This window comes from Callithrix jacchus, chromosome 2, assembly GCF_049354715.1.
Source record: "Callithrix jacchus isolate 240 chromosome 2, calJac240_pri, whole genome shotgun sequence".
Taxonomy (NCBI): domain Eukaryota; kingdom Metazoa; phylum Chordata; class Mammalia; order Primates; family Cebidae; genus Callithrix; species Callithrix jacchus.
The window spans coordinates 81,592,025-81,614,641 of NC_133503.1; the positions used below are offsets into that span (position 1 = coordinate 81,592,025).

The 22,617-nt window shown below is 38.7% G+C and overlaps 1 protein-coding gene across 4 annotated transcripts in view; it reads right to left on the reverse strand.

Moving 5' to 3' along the window:
- Nucleotides 1-22,617, reverse strand: part of MEGF10 (multiple EGF like domains 10) — a 170,759-nt gene that overhangs the window by 34,254 nt on the left and 113,888 nt on the right. For all 4 annotated transcript variants that reach the window (XM_008991595.4, XM_035290965.3, XM_054251993.2 and 1 more), the window contains exons 8-13: nucleotides 21,970-22,106; nucleotides 14,454-14,666; nucleotides 7,657-7,831; nucleotides 6,239-6,359; nucleotides 5,262-5,425; nucleotides 2,989-3,091 (exon numbers count right to left, since the gene is read on the reverse strand). In XM_008991595.4, coding sequence (XP_008989843.4) covers nucleotides 2,989-3,091; nucleotides 5,262-5,425; nucleotides 6,239-6,359; nucleotides 7,657-7,831; nucleotides 14,454-14,666; nucleotides 21,970-22,106 — 913 coding nt within the window. The remainder of the gene's footprint in view (nucleotides 1-2,988; nucleotides 3,092-5,261; nucleotides 5,426-6,238; nucleotides 6,360-7,656; nucleotides 7,832-14,453; nucleotides 14,667-21,969; nucleotides 22,107-22,617) is intronic.

Consider the following 22,617-nt stretch of genomic DNA (forward strand, 5'->3'; position numbering starts at 1 on the left):
TAATGCTCAGCAAATGGGTGTTCTGGCTGACTGAAGTCACAGCAGAAAAGAAGACATAAACTTCAGCCCGTTTCTGTAATTTTGGGAAAATACTTTATAAAGCACATCACTCCACTACTCTGGAAATATACATACATAAGTACACATACACACACACACACACACACACTCATATTTCATTGACATCTGAAATTTCAGTGTGGGTGAGTGGGGGGTGTGTGTGTGTGCGTGTGTGTGTCCCAGAGGTGTAGGACAACACAGCCTAAATCCTGGATGGTATTTCATTGTTCCCCATTCTTCTACTGCCTCTTATTGGTAAAATAGTCTATTGACTAAAAATGACAACAAATTAAGGTTTTAAATAATCACATGCTACAATAAAAGTGCATGCCTTTTCTTTTGAAAAAAATGGTATATTTCTTTTGGAAATAGGATCTAAAATGTCAAATGCCAATTTTATTTTGGTTACTTTTCATAGCAGTATATTTTGAGGACTTATTTTATGACTGGGTGAAAAAGAACTATCAATTACAACAGAAATAAAAAAGCCTCAGTTCCTTTGAGAGACTAGACCGTCAAATACTATACAGTGGGTTGTAGTTATAAGAAGTGGTGGATGTGGGAACATGATAAGATATCAGGCCAACTTCTTTGGCGTCTCACCTTAGGGCGAGACTTCCTCAATCTAGTCATGTCAATTCCTTTGTAAAGAGGAACAAGGCACTCCTGACCATTATCTCTGGCTCCAAATTTACCTGACCGCAATGTCCACAGTTGACAGAGGACTTAAGGCCATCTTGCTGATTTGGTCGTCAGGGGAAGAGCCCTGGGTTCTGTGTCAGATGTCACAGATTTATTCATAAAAGCCTCACTACACACAAACCTCCTGCCCAACATACTGCTGCCCTGTCCAGGGATACTTAATATTTCACCTACAGCAATCTCAACAACAGGGATGAGAGGAAATAGAATTACTTGCTTCCCTGGGCTTATGTTCATTTTTCAGCCTTAAACCTGGTGTCTAAATGAAAAGCAAAACCTTCTTCACATTCAGAAATGTCCTTACAAGGTACTAAACCAAAATAATTTTATGGGTAAAAACTTATTAGTCTGTCCAGTACAGATAATGAAATGATATCCTTTGTAAATAATATACAGAAGTTGCTCTTTCCTTTAAAAAATGAAGCCAATTGTTTTTTGGTCCAATTGTAGGTGTTTTTTGGAATTTCAGTAATTTTCTTTTCCTCTACATATGTTTTTGTGTACAATATGCATTCTGTAAGTGTGGGGGATGACCTCATAGCAGGCTTAGATACCGACAGATGCTCACAGACCAACAGCCCACACAGAAGACCCATAAATGAGACACTGGGGCAACTTAGCTGGCCTAGGAGCAATCATGACTGACAGGCCATGAGGCAGAGATGGTGGGCAACAAGCAATAGAGCAACATGAAGCAGTGGTCTTCCCTTTTAGAGAAGCAGGCCAGTCACAGATGGACAGAGGATTACAAGATTACATTGTGTGAAAAAGCCACTGCATTCCTGTAGGAGCTTGATAGGTCTAAGGCCAGATGGCATAATTTGTCTTACCCCATGACCCAGACTGTGGAATGCAACTAACACATTTTCCGGCTGGCTTCAGGCCAACTCACATCTCTTGCTCTTCTCGTGTACACTAGAATGTGCCTTTCACAGGCTGGTTCTAAATCATCAAAGCAGGTGGACACTTGAGCAGTGACTGGTGTGTTCGGGAACACCTCACATCCTTTCTACATTCATAAGACAAAAGTAGATTTGGTGGAGTGTTGTACAAAACAAATGATGTGGTTCCCTCTGTTAGGAAAGTTCTGAATCTGCCAGAAAGTTAAAAATGTTATTTTGCTTCATTGTGGTCATTGAGAAATTAGTATCAATCGTTCCATTTGAGAACTTCAAGAACCCTAGTAAAGTCAGAAAATCTGGTTCAATCCCTAGTGTGATGCAGTTTTCACATTTGGGGATGAAGAGCCAAGCAGAAACACTAAAAGGCAGAATTTCCTATTGTGAAGTCAGAGTTATCTCAGGTTTTGCAAGTCAAGATGGAACTACAGGGTTAGGGAGGCCTTGTGTCTGTGGGTAGCTCATTAGCCATCATGGAAATGGAAAGCAAAACCACAATGAGATACCACCGAACACTGACTAGGATGGCTAGAATCAAAAAGTCAGATAATAACAAGTGTTGGTGAGGATATGAATAAAATGGAACCCTCATACATTACTGGTGGGAATGTAAAGTCACCCTAGAAGAAGAACAATGTTTTTGCTCATGATATTTGGAAGATGGCACTAAATATCTTAGCAAATCTGTATACCATGAACAAAAACTTCTTCTTCCAGGACCATTTTTAGCTTGATAAACTTCCTGGTTGAAACCATGAAGCCATATAAATAAGGAGAAACTCCTACCCTATGGTTAGAGAATTTGTACTCAATCATATTATGAATTTGTCGTGACCCAAACATTATTATAAGAAAAAGAAAGTTTTAAAACTTTTACTTCTAGCAATGAACATTTTAATATTTGCATATTAACCATACAATAATATGCATATGCATACTTGCCATATTAATATGAGTATTTTTTTTTCCTCACTAAGGTGACCCTTATTTTTAGGGTTTATTTCAATCATTCTTTCCTCAGTGCTCAAAATACACCACAGTGGTCTTGCTGAACTCTTCAGAACAATTCACATTTTCCCCATCTTGCTGGCCTGAATTTTGACAGTTGGACCTTATGTGTAAGGTCAAGAGAACTGCCCCTGCACAAATCAACAAAACATCAGCCCTGGATTGTAGATTAAAGGTTTCAGTTTACTGGAAACTTTATCGAATTTTCTTTTTTTTTTTGAAAAGTTGACTTGTGTGTGCTTCTGTGAAATAACAAAGAACAGCACTAGGTGTTAAGTTGGTGGGTTTCACCTTTCAATTAGCAGAGCTTGGCTCTCACCTGACCATCCGGGGAGGCAGCGGCAATGGCCTGTGGTAGGGTGGCAGCCATCGGCGTGGCTGCAGTCGCAGCGCTCAGCACAGTTCAGCCCGTACGTGCCATCCTGCATGGAAGACAGCATCAAAGGTAGCAATGAGGGCCTGGGAAATTCCACAACAGGAGAGGAAAAGGCCATTTCTCATACAGTACCCTGCTGTCCCAAACACTTCTTAGAGGGACGCATCTTAATCACCTCTTTCTATGTCTTCTTAGTCCCCAGAATATCGGCTCCAGGAAGTCAGGGTTTTAAAGTTACTCAAACCCCCTGACACAACGGTTGAGATATATAAATGGTGAAGCTAATCATGCCAACACCCTGATATCTATATATGCAAATAGATGTAAAAATGCCAAGTATTTAAAAGAAGTTTATCCTATAAGCTACAACTCATAAAAATATTTTCTTTTGTTCCTAAAGGTTTTTACAAAACAGATCAGTGTCCCCTATAATGTATTTGATTCTTTAGTGAAAAGAGAGAATGACCCACACAAAAATGACCCTGACCCCCACAAAAATGCTCTAAAATTATAGTTTTAAAACTATAATTTTATAATTTAAAAATTTTTAATCATAAACTAATTTTTAAAAGTTACAGTTTTAATTGAATTAAGTTAATTGTCATAAGTTGCCAATGAGATACATGGTACTCTCAAGAAAAATGAAGATCTTTTGTTACTTTTTTCAAATTGTTATCCTGCTTTTCAGGAAGAAGTCTAAGCCACACAAAGTATTCTGACTCACAATCCTAAGTATGAATTGACACACCTGCTCACTCATCCTCTTCCAGATCTTTTATATTTTCACATGCAAATCAGTGTGGATGGTCTGATGGAGACAAGACTCTTCATGGACATGATCACTTTGCTTGTGGGGAAAGGATGGAAAGTTCAGCTCTTTCACCCCAGATCCTGAAAATTGAGGGAGGCACTACACGCCTCCCCAGCACCACCCAAGCACTAAGAAAAACAGGGTGCAGAGTTACCATGGAGGAGGAACATAGGCACCAGCATAGACAGGTAGTGGGTGCGAGATGAATAATTATTTGTCCAGAACTTGTTAAAATAACAAAAAGAAATCATTTTTTAGGCCCCACCAATGTTTGATAGAGCTGCGCAGGATTTAGCTTTGCCATGATATGAACCACTAAACCTTCAGCCTTCATTGACTGACTAACTCCTCTAAGGTATGAAAAGAGATAGTGCCAGGGGTTTTGCTTTGTCTACAATCAGATAGGGAGTAAAACGTGACCTCAAACTCATCTCCAAGTACTGATTAATTTGTTCACTAGTCTGATGAGAGGCAGCAAAGCTGACAACTCTGTCCTAGGGGTTTGAAGGCATGGAATATCCATGAGTGGGATCCTCTCTACTTTGGGAATTGGGTTGTACTTAATGAGGAGGAAGCCCAGAGAGAGAAGAGCATTGTGAAAGGCCCTTCTCGAGGGGCCCAGTTCAGGGAGTCACCCTGTTATCTTGCCATCAAACGATGACCTGGAGGCAGAGAACACACACCACAGAGAGAATGCCTAATGGCTCAGGAGAAAAGAATTGCCATAGGAAGAAAGAGTGATGGAAAAGAACTATGAGCAGCTTACTCCAGAATGCGCTTCCCATTTGCACTCCCTGAGAGCCTGAAGCAGATGCAGTATGAGATTTCTAATGACATGTATCTCCAAAGTAGGCCAAGGGAATAGAGTGAGCTATAGAGACATGTTAGGAGATTCTTATGGTTCCAGAGATACTTACGTTAAAAGATGCTGTTTCCAAACCTTCTTTCAACACTTCCATGAGCATTTCTGTGACATCAATCACCTCTCCTTTCAACTCCCTGCTACTTTGCACCCTAAAGGCAGGGGGATTTCCATGATAATGGAAACAAAATATTTGGAGAGTTGACAGGCATACATTGAGTGTTTGACCAGTGCTGTTCACTGGCTGCCACCAAGAGATGGGTGTTTAAGAAACAGAAAATAAAGGGTGGGGGTTGAGGAAACTGAGTAAGATGAAGGAAAAGAAGGAAGAAATTCTCACACAGCCTATCTAACCAGTTTCCATGTCTATCCCTTTTCCAATCCTACATCCAGTTTGAATCCAAACACCTCAGTTCTTCCAATAGTTACCAAAGTCTGGTTCACACTGAGCCACTTTAAGTCAGGAAAACTGCAAAAAGAAGCCAACTCTACAGCCTCAACTCCTCCTAGGCATTTTCCATCAGGGCACTGATTCGTGCATACCTGGCAGTGAAGTTCACATTTCTTCCCACGCCATCCAGGTGCACACGTGCAGGTCCCATCCAGGGTGTTGCAGGCTCCCCCGTTGAGGCACTGGCATGTTAAGTTACAGCCAAAGCCCCATGTGCCACTGGGACATCTGATGGAGCAGTCCACCCCGTGCCATCCTGTGTGACAAGAATGCCAGAGCAAGTGAGCCAACGAAGGTAGCAGGGAGCCTTGCTGAGCCTTTCCAAGCCACGTTTCTCTTTAGAAACACCTTGGAAATGCACAACCATGCCTCCCAGCCCCAGCCACAGCAGCAGACAACATTGGTTCTGCCAAGTTAGGCCTCCATCAGAAATGAACAAAAGGCACCCCTAAGGACCCAAACAGCCATGTGTGCTGTGTGATCTGTTAAGGATGCCAACACTGTGAAATACTAGTAGGCTATTGAGGAAGAGATATAGAGTTAGAGCACCTTTAATGGGCAGTGATGCACACTGTGGAATCCTGAGTTTTGGTCAGATCAGGAAAGTAAAATATTTAGGTGGAAGGGAGATGAAGGATTCTGCTTGAAAACACACCACCATCTTTAAGGCAGAACCCCATTAACCAGCTACAGTGTGTATCCTGGATCCTGGAGGATGAATATGTTCTGGTGCTCATATAACATTGGTGCTTGGCTTTGTTTCTTGTCATGACTCCAAGCCAGTCAGTTTAGAAGCATGAACACATGTCTGCTTGTTTACTCTTCCTAAAAGTGCACAGACTCACAGACTTTTGGAGCTGGCAGTGACTTTAGGGATCATCTAATGTGAGCCTCTTCCCTTGATTCAGAAAAGCATTCCAGGCCACAGTAGATGAGGGGCTTGCAGAAGTCAGACGCCGAATTTTGGTGCAACTGGAGCTAGAACCCTGGTTAAGGTTTCTTTCTTTTGTGTGTCTTTAGGAGGTAACATGACCAGGATCAAATTAAAGACTTATTTACCCATTCTTACCTGCCCTGCAAGTACAAGACCCATCCACAGGAGAGCAGACTGCATCATTTTTACAGCCACAGCGAGAGGAACAGTTTATCCCGTAGGTTCCCAGAGGGCATGGGGTGGAGCAGTCAATTCCCTAGACAGGCACAAGTAGTAAAATGCATTCAATTTTGCCAGCTGAAATAAGGCCAACACAAATAAACAAAAATATATCTTGGCAATGCTAATTATACTTCCTCTCTAATTTTAACACACTATATATTTTAAAATTTGTTATAATGTCACCACTATACAAATTTTAGAAATTTAAGGACAATACTAGCTGGTCTATGTTTAGGATATATTATTAAATGGGATCCAAAAAAGCTTGCACCTACATTAGTTTGGCCTTCATAGCAGAACTAAAACAAAACAGCAATAAAAATCCTTCGTCCTTGCTCAGACAAGTAGATATATAAAAATAAGCTGTATCTGTAAAATTACGGTCAATAAATAAACACCAATATGAACCATACATCTGATCTCAACCCTTCTGAGACATCCTTATATAATATTTAATATTTTTAGTGGGTAATGCAAAGCAACAGAACACATTCAGCCAGCAACATGATTCACTTTATCCGACAGGGAGCATTAAACATAGAATTAGGCTACCAAAGGTGACTGGAGGTCAGCTCCTTTCAAAACAGAAGGGACTATTAAGACAAAGCTAATTCAAGGGCTGAACCAAAGGGTTATGACATAGGTTAGAAAACTCCATAAAGATCCTCGCAGCTCTGTGACTTTATGATCCACCAGTTCTACATTATGTGCTCTGGAATAATCATCAACATTCTTCATAGTTCAATGTTCTCTTTAAAATGGGAAGAGCTCAAGAACAACACATTCTCCTTTAAAGCAAAGATTCCTAGCCTATCACTATGAAATCTTAGAAGCTGTAAGAAAAATTCTGCTCTATTAGCATATTGGCATATTTATAGGGTCTGGATTTTCAAAGGGCCCTAAAAACTAACGTACTGCTAACTACAGAATGTGAATACATTATAAATGCTAATTCGATGTGTCTTCAAATTTCATGAAATTAGAAACAAAAGCTGTCAACAATAACAGTAATCTACTTGGAAAAGTAACTTATTTGTCACCTACAAAACACAATATAATAAATTACGTAAGGAATAATTATAGTATTTTATACTTTCTGACATATATTTATATTAAAAATTCATGCCACATTTATAGTTTTACCAGCTTTCCCAGTCATCATACTAAGGTAATTCCTTATATCTCTATTAGTATTTTTCTCCTCATTTTCTCTCTCAATGATGTGGATGACGTTAGCACATTCACTGTATTTCACCAAAGGTCATATAAATCACGATGTGAGATACTTCACACTGCACCCCTCTTCTTCCTCCAGAGCCCCAGTCACTCACTTTGAATCCTGGGGCACAGGTACACTTTCCAGTCACACTGTCACAGTCTGCCCCATTTTGGCAGCTGCAGATCTGCTGGCAAGCTTCCCCGTAGAATCCAGGAGAGCATGTCTCATTACAGTAGAGTCCTGACCAGCCCGGCTTGCAGGCACACTCTCCAGACATGGGGTGACAGCTGAGAGACATGGATGAAAGAAACAAGTCGCTTTGGGATCAACATGACAGCCAACTTCTTTGCAAATGTTGCTTTAGCAATGATCACTATATGTGTGGGTAATCCCACGCACAATAATTTAAACTTCATTCCCAAGCTTGATTAGTTGAAACCTGATGGGTACTATAGAAATCAGCATCATCTCTATCAGTATGACTATTACAACCACATCCTTTTGTCTGAAATTCTTTTTAATTCACTTAAATTGACCTCACTAATTTTGTAAGAGATCAACTCTATGAGAAGAGCTAAAAAAAAAATTCCATCCAACGGACAATACCAAACCAGTTAACTAGTATGATGTCCCAGGAATAGCAAAAGCAGTGGCCTCATCAGCCTGTTTCTCCTCTCAGTTGCCTATACCTGGTAGCAAGCAGCTGTCTCCACCTGAAACAGCAGCAGCATTGACCTGCCAGGCAACCAGCTGTTGCACCATAGCAAATGGACATATCAGCTGTGCTGAAATGCATGCTAAGTGAGCTGACACAATGGGGCCCTCTGTGGCATGCTGGCTCAAAACACATGTGCTTCTCACCACGAGAAAATCTTAACAATCAAACCAGCTCTGCTGACAATTGGAAGACTATTTAAAGATGGTCTTCCTCACCTGATAGAGCTAAAACCCTCCCTTTAACTAGGGCCAACAACAAACACCTCTGTTATACCAGACATTTGCTAAATGACCTCCCATCAGAGGACTGTTCATAGATTTTTAACTCTTGGCAAGAATGACCACCTGAGAAGGATGAAGACTGAGGATGCAATCCCAGTTGTCCCACTACCTGGGTATCCTCAGGGAAAGCATACAACCTCCCTGGGCCTGATGTCCTAGTCTGTCAAGTGAGGGTCTCAGTAGCCATGCCCCGTAATCTCATAGCCTATATTCCTCCTCCTCCTAGTTCAGAAAATGTCTGTGGGTCGAATGATTTGGTGCTCATTTTCAGAATTTTATTTAAAAATACTTTTAGAACCCTGCTGCACCTTAGTGTTCATAGGCAAAGGCCTAGAAATTCACCAAACACTCAGAAAACATGGCATGAAGAATAACTAAGTACAGTTCTATATAAGAGGTGGTTTCTTGGGTACAGGTTTAGATTTACAGGACCAGGGCATGAGTCTCAAATCTACTTAGATCTCCTTAGACCTATTCAAGTCTGCCTATCTTCTGTTATCCTTGGGCAATCACTTATCCTTGAGCAATCACCTGGCATCTCCATGGCATCTCAAACTTAACATGTTAAAAACAAAGCCCTTGTTCTTCCCCTCAATATCTACTTCCAAGTGTCCAAATTTCCCTAAATAGCACCACCAGTCACTTAGTTTATCTAGGAATTCTTCTTTCTTTCTCTTTCTTTCTTCCTTTCTTCTTTCTTTCTCTTTCTTTCTTCTTTCTTTCTCTTTCTTTCTTCTTTCTTCCTTTCCTTCCTTTTTTTTTTTTTTGAGATGGAATCTCTCTGTCACCCAGGCTGGAGTGAAGTGGGGCAATCTCAGCTCACTACAACCTCTGTCGTTTCTCCTGACTCAGCCCCCCAACTAGCTGGGATTACAGGTGTGTGCCCCATGCCCAGCTAATTTTTGTATTTTTTTAGTAGAGATGGAGTTTCACCATTTTGGCCAGGCTGGTCTCAAACTCCTGACGTCAAGTGATCTGCCCGCTTGGCCTCCCAAAGTGCTGGGATTATAAGCGTGAGTCACTGTGCCTGGCCTGGGAGTTATTCTTGATAACTCTTCCTGCCTCATCACTAGAATTTAACCATTCTAATTCCAAAATATATTCGGAATCATCCCCTCATCCTCACTGTCCTCATTCTGCTCCAGCCAATGCCATCTACCTCCTCTCCTTCTGAACAGCCTTCCAACTATGCTGCCTGCATCCACCCATGCCTTATCACCTAAAGAATAACTCATATCATTCTCTTTTTTAAAACTCTGCAAAGGCTCCCCACCACGCTTGGAACAAAATCTGGACTGTTTAATATAGCTATGGTGACTATACAATTTATTGTCTAAACGAGGGCATTTTTAAGAGTGAAGAGAGATCTGCTGATAATTATACTAGGACAACAGGCCTAAACCAGACCGTCCTTGTGAAACCCGATACACAATCACCCTAAATACAGCCCACGGGGCCTTGTCATCTGGCCACTGCCTACTCCTCAACCTGTTCTTTCATCATTATTCTCTTTCTCTTTATTGCTATGCCTGACCACATTGGATTTCTTCTAGTTTGTAAAAGCATCATGTTTTTTTCAACTTAAGGGCCTCCACATGGCTATTTCATATTCCTAGGATGCAGTTTCCTTACTCTCTGCCTATCTCTCTCTAGTTTGTTTTTCCAGCCTTGGCTTAAACATCCCTTCCTCAAAGAGGCCTTCCCTGACCACCCAAATTTAAGTCAGATCTCTCCAGTTACACTCTTCTTCAGCACCCTGTTCCTTCTCCTCATCTCACTTATCACAATCTATAATCCTATGTTTATTTTCCAGTCCTTTAATGTCTTTCTTCCCTTCTAGAAGCACTGTGAGTTCCAGGAGGGCAAGAATTAAACCTGTTTGACTACCTTTCACCAGCACATGGTAGGCCCACAGTATGGCTGATTGAATAAGTGAAAAGGCCACAAGTGATCCAGAGTGGATGTGACTCCAGGTATCTAGCATTCCAACATTAATCTGCTTCTCCTTTACATCTCAGTCACCAAACAATGTTAAGTTATTCTGAGTGTATATGTATACAAAGGGGAAGATTTCCTCTAAAATTAATTTTTAAAATGTCAAAGTCTTGGCTGAAAGGACATAGCCATTAATCACAGGGAACAACTCATTAATGTCACCATGTTTGTGATGATATTGTAAGGAGACAGCATTTACTAAGCACTGAGTAAGTCTCAGCAATGTGCTGAGTACTATTTAGCTCAATCTGCACAACCTTCCTAGATGGTAAATATGATCCCATTTTCCAAATGAGGAAATAGAGGCCTAGAAAGGGTAAATTATTTATTCAAAGTCTCATGCAGGTAGCGGCAGAATCAAACTTGAACCCAGATTTGTTTTTATACCAATGAAAAAGGAGGTTTTCTAACAGCCTGCTAAGGGGATTAGACATGAAGGAGAATTGCTAAAATTTAGGATTTGGCATATACGAAGGAGTCAACAGGATCAGTAAAAACAAATATTATTAAAAAAAAAAAACAGGGAAAAATTTAAATTCACTTCAGTAAGTCCTTACATTTGATAAAAGAAAAAGAAATATTTCAAGTGACGGATTGGTTAAAGTAGCCTACCTATCTTCTTAACATATTGTAACAAATCATCTTAACATTTATATTAAAAAGTAGAAAATAGTATTCATGGTGTAGACATAAATGTTAAAGAAAATAGACAATTTGGAGGATGATGAATTGAAGCAAGAGGCAAGCTGAGAAATTGATATTCAATGACCCCCAGTGAGTGTTAGTGCGACACACTGGTTTTTAGATTGATTGACATCAAAATTAGTAGTCTGCAATTTGTAATTAGATGTAGGAAGCTAGAGCACTTTGGAGGCATTTGATGGGTTCTCATGCAGGCAGCTTAATTGGTAATGAGATTTACGTGTTGATGTAGGAGCAGCAGATTGGAGGCTGAAGGGTGATATACTCATTACCTGTTTTCTGTCTAAAGAACAGATTGATTTGTTTAGATAAAAATAGGATTATGCACATATGGAAATATTTGTCACTTATACACACATATAACCATATACATATATTTTAGGAAATTTTTTGATTTAATAGTTGAATTACACAAAAGTCCAATACTATGTAATATTGGCTGAAACAGTCATTGAACTTCCTTTTATTCATTTCCGTAGATGTTATTAATGCTCAAATGTAATGACCATTACATGATATTTGCAAATAGGCACATCCGGATTGTCCATGGCTATTAAATGTCTTTATTACTAAGAGCAGCTAATCTATTTCTCTATATTGCAAGTGGAATATTATTAAATCTCAAGTTTTATTTTCTTGTTCAAAATCATTTCCATCAAAACAGTTAGTTTTCAGTTGAAAAGTCCAGGTCACAGTGAATGTCTTTAGGCTCAATAATAGCGCTAAGGTTTAAAATACTAATATTACTTATAAATATATTTAAATTCATTTCAACCGTACGATAGATGGCAAAATAAAAATGGCTACAAATTATTTGCCACAACTCCCATCAATAGGTGGAGTATATTGAATCTGGACTTGCTTATATGACTTGCCTTGTCTAAAGGGACATTAGCAAACAAGACACAACGAAAGGCTTAAAAAATGTTTGTACATTGGGGTCTGCCTTGTCTTCTATTGTTTTAGAAGTCAGTTACCATGTGAAAAACCCAGGCTAGCCTGCTAGATCCTGGAGATGCATGGTTCAGTCACCCTTCTCACCCATCCAAATGCCAGACGGGTGAGTGAGGATATCCAGGACGAATCAGCCTCCGGTTGATCTGCCAGCTGAACACAGAGAGACCAGCAGAAGAACCACCAGGCTGAGCTTAGCCCACATAGTCAAGCAAAAAATCATCAGTTAATAAATGTCATTTTATGTCATTAGGTTTGGGATAGTTGCTTTTTTTTTTTTAATGCAACAAAAGCTACCTGATACAAACCATTACCCAACTATAGGACTACAACATATGTCAATGTGTATATCCACAGAACTCAGTAGGTACCTAGAGACAATGCACATCATTAATTTATATCATATTTGTTATCTCATTAATTATAATGAAAGGCTTTCGTACATTATAAATTACGTAACAGCAAAGCTCCACTTGCTTGATAAATGATAATGTGAACAAACTAGAGTTTTAATTAATACAAGGACCCTGTGCCTTTTGGTTTGAAGGGATCTTGGCCTTCCAGAAATTTTACATGTGGAAGTTCATGATATAAGAATTAGATAGATGGTTCCAATGATGAATTCAATAAGATAGAGTCATATAATCAACAATTAAATTTGTTTTAATAGAAATTTGTAAAAGCTAATTTTTAAAAATACCTTTCATGATTTACAAAATCATGAAAAGGCTGATTTTTAAAAAATCATTCTGATTATTTGGTATACATTATTAGACAGATTTTAGTGTTACTGATCTATGAAATTGTCAATGTACTTCTTTGTTAGCACATACATGTTTAGATACATATGACCTATGTCAAAATTACCACAGTTTTGCCATCAAATAATTCTCTACTTTGCACCTTGCCACTACTAACATGGTATCCAATCCAACAAAACCAACATGCTCTCTGCTTCTCCAATTCTTCTGATAGCAGAGCTCTTCCTCTGCATGGATTTATTATTCCATTTGATTTCAGTTGTGTCTGTATACAATGAAACAGCACACTGGTGTAATGTTCTTAGTTGTCACTACATGAGGCTTACTTTGAAAAACAAAACCCTGTGGAGATTATTCATTTTTATTCCCCCAAATATTTACATAAACTTTTCATGTAAAGAAAAGCAGTATTTTCCAATGAAGAAACCAAAAGTTGACTAATGTGGCTTACAAAGTTAGTTGAATCATATTGACAATACATTTCTTTGATATGTTCCACTAAAATGTATTCCAGCACACATACACATGCACACACACACACACTGAGTGCAAACTCTATACTTTGATTACTAACAATAACAGTGGTTTAAAGAAGAGACCAACCACATGCTTTTGTTTACTTTTAACTTTTGTGCATTTGGGATTTGATGTGGCTACAAGTTATCTTTCAGAAGTATAAATCAAGTAACAGTTGTGCTGAATGTAAATAAAAGTCATTCTGGTAAGATATGAACTGCTACATAATACACTAAATTTTTGTCAAACTCAGCTTTTCCAGCAGTCTGCAAAGGAGGTACAGAATTCTAAGTTATGTGTATCTAGTCCCTGGGGTAGGAAAAGAAGAAATAGGAGTAAGAAGATATTTTCAGGGCAGACAAGGTACAGTAGGGTGGGTGGGATCATGGTTTCCTGTTCTCAAATTCTTCGAGAGGTTTTTGAGCTAAAAGTCCTTTGTGAGTTCTATATCACAGTAATCAATTCAAAAGAGATATTTCACATGTGACAGCCACATGTGAAGCATTTCCACAAAACTTCCACCAGTACACTTCCTCTCTCTAGCCTTTTTTTTCTTCCACAGATGTGCTGTCAAATAAAAGATGCTGCAGTAAGAATCATTTTATGATATTTTTGCATAATAAACTTAGCCGAACTCCTTGTCTCTCATTGCATCTTTGCTTCTAAGGGAATGTCACCGAATCCCTTACTTAGGGGAAAGTTCTACTAACCTCAGCAAATTTCATTTTTATCAGTGGTCATTAATAGAGAATAGAATTTGATATCCACCAGTGACCATCGAACAATTTTAGCACCTCTGATGTGGACCATCACTCATTAAGTTAAAAAGTCTTCTCTTACTTAGAGATTCCTGCCCAGAATAGCCTAGAGGCAGGAAAGGGCTTGGGATGAGAGCCACTCTATCAATCTCTTCTTCCAAATCCTGAAAACCGAGGTTAAAACTTTCACAGGACACGTCCTTCCAGGGGAAGCCGACACTCACCTATGAGTGTTGTCCAGGTGGCAGGGGCACCGTTTGTCACATTTGATGCCGTAGAGCCCCTCGGGACACAGGCGTGCTTCACAGCGCTCGCCCGCAAAGCCTGCTTCGCAGAGGCATGCACCGCTCACATGGTAACACTTCCCTCCATTGACACACCGGCAGGCCTCAGCACAGCGAACACCATAGGTCCCAACAGGACACTCATCCTGGCACCTACCAAGCAAGAGGCAGGAACAAGAAGAAAGATTAGTTAGTGCCATGTGAAAATAAACGATTGATTCAGAATGGCTTTGTTATGCACAATTGAACTGCTTTTTGCTCTGGCAATTATTTAGTGATTGTCACATTGCAACAAAAACAAAAATAAAACAAAGAACAACAACAACAGAAGATGAAACCAAAACCAAAATATGAGCTTAGCACATGAGACATGTTTACACTTAGTGTCTGCCAAACTTACATAGCACTTAAGTGGATACTAACAAAATGAGAACAGATATTTTCAAATGTTAGTCCCAGTCCACAATTATGACATTTCAAAACATACTTTCCTGATTCCAAAGAGAAAAACTTTGTATCAAATTTGAACTAAATGTTAATTCTCTTGACTTTCAAGTGGACATTAATTTTTAATCTTAGCCATGTTTCTACTCTTGTTCAAAGCTGAATGATAATCATTACTTCTCAGTTAGAAAGTTCTATAACTAATAAGCCACGTCCTTTTTAGATATGGGAAACTCTGAGCTACCAAAATCAGATGTCCTCGATTTCAGGCATTGAAAAGTGCCTGCCGGTAGAAAAGCTTGGAGTTTTCTAACACGAAATGACTGGCTAGTGAGGTTTTGCCCTCTGTAGGGAAGAAGGGCTGCCAAATGACAAGGAGTAAAGATCAGCCCTCAAAACTTCACTTTATTGTGTTTTTAAAAATGGCATTGGAGCTCTGTCCAGGAGAAGGGATATGCTCTAGGTGAATGAGGTGGAAAGCTGAGTTGCTAGAGGGAATAGTGATAGAAAAGAGAAAATGATCTTTCATTGCTCCATGGAAAGCACGAATAGTTAGACTAGCCAAGTTTCTTTTTGACTAAGCTAGGTGACTGGCTCTCTGCGGCAGAAGGCGAGCTTCTGCCAAGGGAGAGGGAGACAGGGCTTCACCCAGCCTAGTACTCGCCACAAGAAGAGTACACTTTGTCTGGGCAGCCACTTCCCATGTGGCTCTTAAGTCAGGCCAGAACCAGAGTAAAAAATGTAGGTCAGCCTTGCATTTTTTAGATCTGTATAATGTGAGCAGCAAGGCATAATAACAAATTCAAGCACACTTAAAAGAAACAGAAAAGAAACATACTTCAAAGAAATACTGTTTCCACAAAGCTTTGCATATTTTTAATGATAGGGCGCAACAAGTAACAATACCAGGGTGGTAGGAATTCTATTTCAGTGTAGAAGACTAATCTTGATAATTTTTTTTTTTTTTTGAGACAGAGTCTGCCTCTGTCACCCAGACTGAATGCAGTGGTGCCATCATAGCTCACTGTAACCTCAAACTCCTGGACTCAAGTGACCCTCCTACCTCTGCCTCCTGAGTACCTAGGACCACAGGCACTTGACACCATGCCAGGCTAATTTTTAAATTTTTTGTAAAGGCGAGGTCTTGCTATGTTACCCAGGCTGGTTTCAAACTCCTAGACTCAAGTGATCCTCCCACTTCAGCCTCCCAAAGTGTTGGGATTATGGGGATGAGCCACTTGGACCAGCCCCTTCAATACTTTTCTGTTTACCTTTGGCTCTAGCATATATTTAGTATGATGGAGACAAGGAAAAGAATCTCATGTAAATTTAGTTTCATAGATTCTAGACATCTTCAGGTGTATTTGTCAACAGGAAACCTTCAACTGCTCAACAAACCATTAGAAACGTTATGGAGTGATTGAACTAATACTTAGCATAAAATAAAATGTGCGCCTAAAAGTTATACATGGGTAAACCTATTTTTGGACCAGAGTGTATTTTTAAAAATAAAGGTGCTCTTTATTTTTAACCTGTAAGAAGCTTCAATAAGCCGTCATTTAGTGTATTCCTTAAAGATGTAAACTTCAAAGAAAGAAATGCTTATAATAATTTGGTCTCATTGTGGCTACTATGGAAGGCTGACAAGACAACGTTTCAACCTATCTGCCAGATTTTCCTGCAAATCAGTACCAAAAGGAAAAAAGATAAAGATAAATAATTTCACTTCTCTCTCCCAAAAGAATTTGAAAACAAACCCAAATTTGAAGTTTTGACCTATCTTCATGATTTCAACTTGGTAAAAAGCACAGCTTTAAAAGTGGTTGAAAGTGGTGTAGCTCGGAAGCCTGGGAAAGTATCTGTTACCAAATTACAGGGAACCAGCGTGTATATTTTATCATATCTTGGCAGAGACTTCCTTACTCAGGAAAAATAAAATCTATAATAGCAGGTCTTGACCCATATTTACCTTTTAACCTACAATTAAACACACTACTAGTTTGTATTATAAATATAAAACAAAAAAAACCCTACTTGAATTTTACTTACTAATGCAGCCATTATTTAAGCTGGGCTCATATTCCCACTTTATTTTTTGTCAGTGTTACACTTGTAAGACAATTCTGTTAATAACAGTAGGTTTGTTTCTATCCAACAAAGCAAAATGGTAGGATGTCTTTCTAAAAGTATATATTTTCCATCTCGAAAATAAACATAATCATAAAATAGCTGATGCCTTTTTGACTGGCTGCATTTAAAGTCTTTATTAAGCAGTCTTATCTCCTTTTTGGTCACCATTTCCCAACAAATTTTATGCCCTTAATGCTGCTTCTGGGGTCATCCCAAATGGAAAAGGAAAAGCTCTCAGAAATCAGTAAAAGAGGAAATGCATTTTCTTAGGACAGACAGCAGAAAAGTAATGAAGATACAGCAGCAATAAAGATCAGCCACAGTAGAAATATGGAAATTTGGGGGTTCTAATTTTTTTTTACATTTCAAGTAATGTGTTGGAATTAGTAAGAATGGATAAGCAGTAAGTAGAGATAAAGTATTAAAACATCACTTTCCAAAACCAATGAGGGTTATAGCCTTGTTTTAATACCGTTTCTATTATCATGTTGCATGTCATTGTGAAATTCAGGAAAAAAGGAAGTGAGTTAACATGTAAGGGGTGACAGGTATCGCCTTCACACCTGTCCTTCTGAGTCCTTCCCTAGAGTGATTGGAATAGTTAGGCCAAACCATGATTTAGTGTGAAAGAATCACATTCCTCATTAAACCTGGGGTCTGTGAATCAGCTGCCTACCTTTCTAACATCTGGAACTGCTGCTCTGGGGGAAATGTAAAAAGCACTGGGAAACAGCCAACATTTCCACACTCCTAGACACAGGAAAGAGTTCCTTTATTGACGACTAATGCTGCATCCCCCCAATGCCTGTCTATAATTTTTGACCTCACCTCCTTTCACCCCCATTTATCTTCACCTTCGGGGTATTATGGAACGCAGACTTGGCAGAGCTTTTTTGGGAAGTTCATCACGGAGTCATACATCCCTTCACCCAATTAAAACTCGCTGAGCACCAGTCATGTTCATGAGCCCATGCGAGGCTGTCGCAGGGCCCAGGGTAATTCTAGGGCAGCACCATCAGCATTTGAAACTCTTTTTTTAACCTCTTCAGAAGGAGTTTTTTGAGGACCTGGAAACCATCGCCTCTTCACTCTTATTCATATTACATTTACTCACCGCAGTATCCCCTCAACCTTTCCACAAACCCCAAAACCTTTTATTTGGGCATCCCATGCACTGCTCTGCCAGCCTACAAGGTGCCTGTTTGGATTTTTCTTATTTCCTTCTGGCCGGGTGGGCTGTCCCCACATCCTGGGAGTGCTCTATTGGCTGTAGGGCCGGCAGCCCTCTGCCCTAACCTCAATGATCAAATTTCACTGACTTCTCAAAACAAGGGAAATGGCAAGTGAAGACCCCAGCTCTCTTTCTCACCACACCTCCTGACACAGATTGCCTCATGGCCATTCACTGTTGTCCTTTCATAGCGACAAGTGTATTTGTTGTCTTTGTGTGTGTGTATGTGTGTGAACTCTAGAACCCAGACAGGGATGACAGCTGAAAACAGGAATCACGTCACTGGCTCATCAGAAAAATCAATAGTTACAAGAGCAGCAGGTCGAAAAGTAAGTTCTCTCTTTACTTGCCTTCTCTTTCTCTGGCTCCTGACCTTCCTTGGCTCAAATGTAAAATTTATCTGAAAATTAACTGTTACTCCCTTTCCCTGTATTCCAGATGAAATAAGTATAAGCTCATTAGCCTTATATGTTTGTTGTTCTTGTGCTGCCTCTAATTTGAAACTTAAATCCCTAGATGGCAAGAAAATAATTATATTGACGTTTTAGTACCCTAAATTACGACAAAAAACTATTATTAAGATTGTGCTTGGTCTTGTGCCTCTCCTATCCCAACTCATTTATCTATAATAAGATGTTACATAGATCCAGAAATTATCTAATAGCCTAATCTATCCAAAATACAACCTAAAACTAGGATGTCAGTTACAAAACCTTTCTGAGTACCCCAATTACATGTTCTGAAAACTATGTACTAAGGGTTTGAAAAATTCATAGTATGAAAAAATTAAAGGAAAAATATAAAATTATATTAGCAAAAGACAAAAAAGCATTTAATGAAATTAAGTGGCTACTATTAGCAAAAGTTTTTAATTTAAAAAAGGAATTTAAAAAACTAAGAATGAAGAAAACAACTTACTAAAAACAAACAGCAAACATGAAACTATACTGAAGCTATTTCCAATAAACTTGGGAACAAGACAGGGATTTTTACTTTCACTGCTGTTTGTCAACATTAATTTGGAGGTTCAAATTTATGCAATAATTCAAGGAAATAAAATAATCATTTTAAATATTAAAAAGAAAAGACTAACATGTGTATTTGTAGATAATATGATAGTATAACTAAATAACTCCAGAGTTTCCCAAAAACAATATTAAAATTACCTTAAAAGTTTGGTAGTATGAATAAATTTAAAAGTAAATATTTGAAAGCAAGTTTTTCTTCAACTAGAAATACCCAATTAGAGGCAGAAATGAAATTTTTAAAAAACTACAAAATACTCAGAAATAAATTTTATAAGAAAATGCAGTGTCTAAGGTGGAGGGAGGAGAGAACAAACCTGACAGAATCTTATTAAAAGTCATAAAATTAGAACAGGATTTTAGAAAGAAGAAAAAATAGGAAAAAAAAGTTGAAGGAATTCTTAATTCACAGACATTATAAAAACAATGAGAGCTAATATTTATACAGCTCATAAACATTACTCAAATTGATAATCACTAGTATTTACACAGTTCATAGAAATTGTTCTAGAATAATATCTAATATTGATAAGTTCCAGGGTTGATTTAAATGTTTTAACACATTAATCCTCATAACAACCCTAGAGAGCAGCACACTTAGGATGTTACAGACAAAGGTGTTTCCAGGGACACACTGAGCTAAACCTAGGTTCCAAATGGTTGTTTTTCATCACTATGCCCCTCTGCCTCTCAAGTCTCTGCTCTAATCCTACACAGTGAGCTTGGCTAACTAGTCTTCCAGGACATGACGATTCAAGAGCATATTAAAAGAAAGATGCACACATCGAGTTCAAACCCTTCTGCACAGCAAAGGATACAAGCAACAAAGTGAAGAGACCACCCACAGAATGGGATAAAATATTTGCAAACTATCCATCTGACAAGGCATTACAGGTTGGTACAAAAGTAATTGCAATCTTCACCATTACTTTAAATGGCAAAAACCTCAAGTACTTTTGCACCAACCTAAAAACCAGAATATATAAGGAGTTCAAACAATTCTATAGAAAAAAATCTAATACCCCAATCAGAAATAGGCAAAAGATCTGAATAGACATTTCTCAAAATAAGACATACAAATGGCAAAGAGGCATATGAAAAAGTGTTCAACACCACTGATCGTTAGAGAAATGCAGTTCAAAACTACATTGATATATAATCTCAACCCAGTTAAAAATGGCTTATTTCCAAAAGACAGGCAACAACAAATGCTGGTGAGGATGTGGAGAAAAGGGAACCCTTGTACACCGTCAATGGGAACGTAAATTAGTACAACCACTATGGAGAACAGTTTGGAGCTTCCTCAAAAAACTAAAAATTGAGCTACCTTATGATCCAGCAATCCCACTGCTGGGAATATATCCAAAGAAAGGAAATCAGTATATGGAAGCAATGTCTGCACTTCTATGTTTGTTTGCAGCACTGTTTACAATAGCTAAGATTTGGAAGCAATCTAAATGTCATCAGCAGACGAATGAATGAGGAAATGTGGTATATATACACAATGGAGTACTATTCCTCCATAAAAAGAATAAGATCCAGTCATTTGCAACAACATGGCTGGAACTGGAGATTATTATGTGAAATGAAATAAGCCAGGCACAGAAAGACAAACATCACATGTTTTCACTTATTTGTGGGATCTAAAAATTAAAACAGTTGAACTCATGGACATAAAGAGTAGAAGATGGTCACCAGAGGCTGAGAAGGACAGTGGGAGGGTGTAGGGGAGAAGGGGATGGTTGATGGGTACAAAAAATGAGAAAGAATGAATAAGACCTACAATTTGATAGCATAATAGGGTGGCTATGGTCAATACAAACTTAATTGTATTTTCTGAAAGAATTTGAAGAGTATAATTGAATTGCTTGTAACTCAAAGGATAAATGCTTGGGGGGATGAATACCCCATTCTACATGATGTGTCTGCTTCACATTTCATGCCTGTATGGGGAACATCTCATGTATCCCATAAATATATACACCTACTATGTACCACAAAAAGTAAAAAGAAAAATATTAAAGAAAAAGAAGTAGGGTATACAAAGCCCTCTGACGTAACAGTTTACCATCTAATACAGAGGATGATAAACAGGGCAGTAAGACCCACGTGAGCACAGCCATTTTTTTCCTGTTTTATGTGGGACCAGAGAGCCCTAGAAGCCTCGGCAGATCTGACTCTATCACCGCCACGCAATACAATGATGAATGTTCTTAAAGACAATACTGAATCATAAGAAAGTAACTTTATACTTTTGAAAGGTACCAAGGTACACATCCCATTTAAAAATAAATCTATCCCCAAATACTTAAAATGTAAGAAGTGGCAGTCCTAAACACTCAACTCTTTAGAATGTCATATTCATCATGGGTTCTGAATAACTGATATTTTATGGGTTTTTTTTAGTACTTTTTCTGTTACCTTCAATTTACCATTGCTATTTATGACTCAATTTCTATACACTAAGTTAAGATAGAATCTGTCAAACACATTGATGCTGTTTAGCTGCTTCTGAAATATTATGGAATAGTCACAGACACATGGTGTTGAAGATGTTCCCTGGATCTCACAAACTTGCCTTTCACACCATTATAAACAGTCAGAGAAATACAAGGGCATCCCTTACCGTTCCCCTGTGTATCCTGGACTGCAATGACATTGGCCTGTGGCAGCATCACACGTCCCTCCATTATGGCACTGGCATTCTTGGGAACAGTTCTTTCCAAAGCGACCCTCAGGGCAAGGCTGACCACACACTGTGCCCTGCATTCAAAGAGACTTGGAAAATTAGATGGGCCTCCAGCCAGGGAAAGACGAATGGAGGATGAAGAAGAAAAGAGAGGAAATAGAAAGCAGGGATAGGGGAACAGGGCTGCAAGAAAATCAGATAAGGGAATTTTAGAACACATAAACTGTTCATCATCTTTAAAATGTTAGAAATATTAAATTGACTTAATTACTCAATAAGCCCAAATCTTAAGATATTTTCAAAGATGGCTGAATATTAATCTTAAGAAAAATCCATTTTAAAAACTGAAGTTTATGACAAAGTTGCATCGAATTATCATGGCAACCTAAGGAATGTATAAATCCTCCTAAGTGTTCTTCCATGTGTCTTCCATGCACAATAAGTCAACAATACTTACTGAGCATCAGTTACATAAATGGCAACATCTGCCACACGTGGAATATCCAAATGCTTTACCATATGCTCCAGAGAAATTACATGTTATCATTGGCTTTATGTCTTAAAATGTAGCATAACACAGGATTG